The sequence below is a fragment of the Galeopterus variegatus genome, unplaced genomic scaffold, assembly GCF_000696425.1.
Source record: "Galeopterus variegatus unplaced genomic scaffold, G_variegatus-3.0.2 Scaffold4419, whole genome shotgun sequence".
In the NCBI taxonomy this organism is placed as follows: domain Eukaryota; kingdom Metazoa; phylum Chordata; class Mammalia; order Dermoptera; family Cynocephalidae; genus Galeopterus; species Galeopterus variegatus.
The window spans coordinates 95,822-101,981 of NW_007730530.1; the positions used below are offsets into that span (position 1 = coordinate 95,822).

General features: G+C 38.8%; 1 protein-coding gene across 1 annotated transcript in view; it reads left to right on the forward strand.

Annotated features, from left to right (window-relative positions):
* PTAR1 (protein prenyltransferase alpha subunit repeat containing 1) overlaps positions 1 to 5,904 on the forward strand; it is a 45,496-nt gene extending 39,592 nt beyond the window's left edge. Inside the window, exons 6-8 of the mRNA XM_008587533.1 lie at positions 2,282 to 2,586; positions 5,347 to 5,381; positions 5,463 to 5,904. Of these exons, the coding sequence (XP_008585755.1) occupies positions 2,282 to 2,586; positions 5,347 to 5,381; positions 5,463 to 5,689 (567 nt within the window). The 3' untranslated portion in view covers positions 5,690 to 5,904. The remainder of the gene's footprint in view (positions 1 to 2,281; positions 2,587 to 5,346; positions 5,382 to 5,462) is intronic.
* The last annotated feature ends 256 nt before the right edge of the window (positions 5,905 to 6,160 follow it).

Below are 6,160 nucleotides of genomic sequence, written 5' to 3' on the forward strand. Positions count from 1 at the left end.
CCTGGCAAGATTCCTAGCGCAGCCCTGCTGTGCGAGGGGCGGGGGCTACCCCCTGGGGTCCCGTCCCGTTGCCGGTCCCGGTCCGGTGCGGGCGTGACACTGAGGGTTGCGATCCATTGCCAGGCACGAAAAAAAAGACAAAAAGACAAAAAAAAAAAAAAAAAAAAGATCGCTTAAAAGTAATTGCTTTTTTTTTAAATAATCATTGCTTTTATCTATGTACCTTTTTATTCTAATAAGAAAATAACCTTTGGGCCGGCCTGGTGGCGCACTGGAGAGTGCGCCGCTTGGGAGCGCGGCGGCGCTCCCGCCAAGGGTTCGGATCCCATGTGGAGACCAGTTCCCGCTCACTGGCTGAGCGTGGTGCGGGCACAACACCGAGGGTTGCGATCCCGTTACTGGTCAGCAAAAGAAAAGACAAAAAGGAAAAAAGAAAAAGAAAAGAAAGTAACCTGAAATTCTTGTCAAAATTTTCTTGTTTGGTATGTATCTTTATATGTATCTTTATATCTTAGGGAAAAGAATATAGTAGGTTTTTCTCTAAAAAGGTTTAAGAATTGTTTTTAAGAAATTAAATGGATTTTATTGAAAACCTTTTATATACATGCAATTTTTGCCTAAAAATTAAGCAATAAACTTTAATTTTTATGTGTAGAAATATTTAGTAAGAAATCATCTAAAGGTTTTTTTATGTTATATAAGTTCATTTTAAATAAGTAGAGTATTCTTTTCAATCTGTATTAAGAAGCTGTACCAAAATAAAAAAGCTGCTGTATCATAGCCTAAATGTCCTGCAGGTTAGTTCTTCAAAAATGTAATAACCTTAAGATTAATTTTTTTTTTTTCAGGTAGAAGTTCATCTGATGCTATTTTTGCTCACCTTTTAAAATCAAATGATCTAGTTTTCCATTTCTCAGAGACCCAGCTATAGCCTCTGGAATAAATTTAGTTGATTATGAATAAACTCTTTAGAACTTAAAGGAAATGTTTAAAACATTTCATTGATACAACTTGACCCTCTTGACTGAAAGTAATCTTATTCCTTTGTGTTAGTCACCTCATTCATTAAATTGCTCATTTGTCCATTCATAAAATATTTATGTATCCACTCTGATGCCAGTGGGTACAATAGGATGGAAACGTCAATTAGAATTGAATGAATATCTTAAAGCACTTGCCAAGTTTAGTGGGAATGAAGTGATGCACAAAAAATTCTTATTATGGTGGAACACTCAAGTACTATGGAGGTTCAGAAGAGGGAAAAGTTTCCTCTAGGGTAAAAAAGAAAAGGGTATAAGAAGTGAAGAGGGATCTTGGTACAGTAGAAGGCATTTGCCTGGGCCCCTTGACAAGCAAGGAAAGGGGTCATTTGGCGTTGTGCTGTCTGTGTTGTTCACTGTTGACAAGTGTATGTCTTTTTTCCTTAGCTGGTCTGAAAATCCTCTGATGGAACGTGGAAGGCCTTCAATGTACCTTTCACTGATCAAAATTCATTTATGTTTGTTACCTGTCCAAGACACTGCCACGTAATTAATTTTTTTCATAAATGCTGCTTTTTACCATTCCATTTGAAATTCTTTAGTTTGCAGGATTGGTAGCACAAAGATTTCAACAGTTTCCTGCTGAATATCATCCATTTAAAAAACCCATTTTTATTAACGTTAAATGAGTTTGGGATGAATAGTAAAAGTTATGAGCTCTTGAAAAATCCTGTTATTCATGCATCATGTTTTTGTGCTAAGTCCTTAGAATTTTAAGTAGTGAACAAAACATAGTCTCTGCTTTCATGGTATTTATAGTGACGAACACCAAGCTTATTGTTGCGCAGATAGTAAATTCAATATAGTACATATTAATTAAATTTTACAGAAAGTTTATATCAAGGTAGCCTCTGAATTTATATTTATATTTTTCCTTCTACATCAGCACTACTTGTAAATGAACACCCGAATGTTCATCATTATTTTAGAATTTGGTTTTTCTCTGTGTGTTCCAATCAGAATGTGATTAGTCAAGATTTAGGGAAAGAATGTCAAATAAATCCTTAAATTCTGTGGCTTAGGAAAAAAAAATCTCCTATCACTTTATAAGGGAAAGGGGAAACTAGCATGTATTAAGCTTCCACTAAGTGACAGCACTGTGCTAGACATTATATACAAAATATTGGTGAGAATGGCATTGTTCAAAAAACAAGGAACAAATCAAAGAAATAGAGGTATTAATGGAGAAAGAAAAACCTTTGGTAGTTTCTCGTCTCACCTCCCTTTTTTCTTCCTACAAGATTCTTGTTGATGAACTATCTTCTACTAAACATTGGGCATCCATGCATGTTTCAGACCACAGTGGATTTCACTACCGCCAGTTTTTGTTAAAGTCTTTGATTAGCCAAACTGCGATAGACAGTTCTGCATTGGAGCAAAACCCTTTGAAAAGTGAGCCTGCCCTAGTTCCTCCAAAAGATGAAGTAGCAGCAGCTTCGACAGAGAAACCAAGGATAAATCTTCCCCATCTTCTAGAAGAAGAAATTGAATTCAGCACTGACCTTATTGATTCCTACCCAGGACATGAAACTCTTTGGTGTCATAGGTAAGAGAAGGGAAAATCCACTTTCTGCATGAAACTGTGCATGTCCTTATGAGTGCTGCAAATGGTGTTACATCTGACTCCTTCCTGCTTGGGTAAATATGGGCATCTGATTGTGGAGCTTTACCTGAGTGAGTGAGAAAGGGTTTTTGTTACCATATCATCGTTGCCATCATCATTAATATGAGGTTTCTCACACAGATCTTTGCCTGTGGTTTAAGATGGTGATATTCAACCTTGACTGTGCGACAGGATAATATGTGTTACTTCCAAAATAAAACAGAAATAAGGGGGAAAAAAAACTAAAACAAAAGTTTCCGGACTCCCTCCTTGGAGATCCTAAATAAGCACATCCGAGATGGAGTGCTGACATCTGTTTTTGTTTGTTTGTTTGTTTGTTTGTTTAACTCTGGCAGATAATTTGATGCACAGTCAGGATTGAGACTATTGGTTAGACCCTGAGAGTAAGGTAAGCTTTATCATTTTTCCAACCTTGATGGTCTGCAAATTAACTTACCTTAGGTATAATCTCTTGACACATTTTGTTTATTTAAATTAAAGTGTAAGATAATTTCTTTTTGAGAGTGGGGGAAAGACTAGTAGGGAGGAGTAAAAGAGGGTTAGAAATCTGTTTACTTGAGTTTTGAGTACATTTGATAGTAAAGTAAACTTCATGTTGGAATGAAGTCCAGGATTGTGAATTCCCCTTTATTTTGGATCTTCTTCTATTTGGAGGCATCTCTGTCTTCATAAATACAGAGTCTGCTTCAGGCTGTAGGATTCTGTTTGTAAACAAAAGACTTGCCTGTGCTAAGCAGGAGGGTGGCATTTTGAAAGTTTGTATTTTTCTTTTTTTTTTTTTTTTTGTCTTTTTTACTGACCGGTAACGGGATCGCAACCCTCGGTGTTGCGCCCGCACTGCGCTCAGCCAGTGAGCGGGAACCGGTCTCCACATGGGATCCGAACCCTCGGCGGGAGCGCCGCCGCGCTCCCAAGCGGCGTACTCTCAAGTGCGCCACCGGGCCAGCCCAAAAGTTTGTATTTTTCTAAGGTTATTGAGATTTTCCTTCTTTCTCTTGTCTAGTCTTTCTTGTAGGCTATTTGAGGAAATTTGGTCAGCTTCTATTCCATGTCAAATATATTCAGAAGATAGAAGACAATTTCCCCTCTTTGGCACCTTCGTGAATAGAGAATTCTCCTTTTCTCTTAAAACCAGGATACTCTTACTCCATATTTTCAAGCGAGAAGATAGATCTTAACTTGCAGTTTATTTTGGTGTTACAGATTTTTGTTGCTGTTTTGTATTTAGGCATATTAATAGCAAGGCTCGGAAGATTTTTTAAAATTATATGTGTGTTTGAGAAATAGCTAGATTAATAGAGCAGAAGCTTTCCTTTGTTCTTTGTATAAGCATTAAAATTGGAGTTTGAGGGTAGGGTGAGGGGAGGAAAAAAGTTGGGATAACCACTATATAACACAGGAGCTGCTGACTTATTGCCACGAGGCAGTTTGTCCTTTAAGTTTTGCCTTTTTTTTTTTTTTTTCCTTTTTGTCTTTTTTCATGACCGGCAACAGATCGCAACCCTAAGTGTCACGCCCGTACCGGACCGGGCCCGGCAACGGGATCGCAACCCTCGGTGTTGCACCCGCACCTCGCTCAGCCAGTGAGCGGCCGCCGGTCTGTATGTGGGATCCGAACCCTCGGCAGGAGCGCCGCCGCACTCCCAAGCGGCGCACTGTAGCAGTGCGCCACCGGGCCGGCCCTAAGTTTTGCCTTTTAAAATGGGTGTATTGTATGCTTCCTGTTTAGTCCAGAATATGTGAGGTAAATGAACAGAATTACCTTCTAAGGGCTTTAAGTTGCTAATATGAATGATGGGATACGACTTAAAACCTATGCAGTTTAATATATTGTGCCCCTCACTGAATGAAAATTTTTGGACATTAGGCACATGGATCTTCATCTTTGACAAACAATTCCAGGTGATTCTAAGGGCAGGAAAACTCTCTTTAGAGGAAGAACAAGAATTGTGTCTTTTAACATGCTTTGCTTAGAGCATGTTAACATTCACACTGCATGTGGATGTTCAAGACTGTAGTGATAGATTTAGGAGAAAGTTTGGTCGGTTTGTAGATAATAAACTGCAGCAGATCTTTTATTCTTAAAGAAAGTATTGGATGGAGGCCATGGACAAAGCCTCTAGAAGCACCATTTAATCACCTTGTTTCTGAATCCTTGATCTTCTAGGATATCAATGGGGTTAATTTTTGTTTGGATTTGTGTTATAATTTAGAGCAGAAATTGGGCTAAGATCTGTTTTTACTTTCGTGTTAAAGTTACCAGCGAATAACAACTCCAAGTCATTGTTATCATCTCAGTAAATGCTTATTGAAAAACCTTTAGGATAGTATTCTTTCTTACAAAGAAAGTAGTAAGCCAGGAATATAAGGCTTTCTCCAAATACCCAGAGACTTCATTACCACTGTTTTTCCTCCTTCCCCCAGCTAACTCTGGGTGGGTTATGAAGTGGGCAGTGAACTCTAGTAAGCCAGGAATATAAGGCTTTCTCCAAATACCCAGAGACTTCATCACCACTGTTTTTCCTCCTTCCCCCAGCTAACTCTGGGTGGGTTATGAAGTGGGCAGTGAACTGAGTACTGTATGTTTTGAAATTATTAAATTTTTCTTGTTGCTTTTTTCTGCAAAGCTTGACTTTGTCATTTGATTTTCTTTATTTTCTTCCTCTCCCTCCTCCATCACAGGCGGCATGTTTTCTACCTTCAGCATCACTTAAATGGTAGGTATCCTCATAGCATGACCCAGTTGACACCTGGAGACAGCCCTGGGGGGACTTTGAATGACTTGCACTTCATTCCAGCAAGCCCCCAACTGTCTCAGGCAATGGAGGTGGATGGACTGAATGACTCTAGCAAGCAAGGCTATTCCCAGGAAACCAAACGCCTGAAGCGGACCCCAGCTCCAGACTCCCTAGGCCTAGAAATGGAGCACAGGTTCATTGATCAAGTGTTGTCCACTTGCCGGAATATAGAGCAAGCCAGGTTTGCCAATGCATACAGGAAATGGCTGGTTACTTTGAGTCAGTGAAACAGGTGGATTAGCCCTCCAGGGTTCCCCCTTTAGTGCAATATTGCTTTCCTTTCTTACTTACATAGTTGCATGAACTGTTTGCTGTTATTGGCTAACTGTATGTTCTTCACCTTTAGGTTAAAAGTTCGTAGTGAACTTTTTGTTGTATTTATTTTGTTAAGAACTGGCATTCCTTTGGGGATAAAATAATTGTATAGTTTCCTCCTGCTAAACAATGAGTCTTAAATTTTTTTCTTTTTAACTTCTCATTTTATATACTATACATGAGGCTTCTTCTCATTTGGTTCTGCTAATTGGTTCACACACACCTCCACCCACCTCAGTGCAATTGCTACGTAAGCAAATTCTTTATAAACTTAAAAATTTATGTAGCAGTTCAGCTTAAGAACATTAATACAAAGGCAGAATGACTTATATAATTGTTGTTTTGAAAATCAAATGGCTAGATGGATGGATATGTGAAAATAC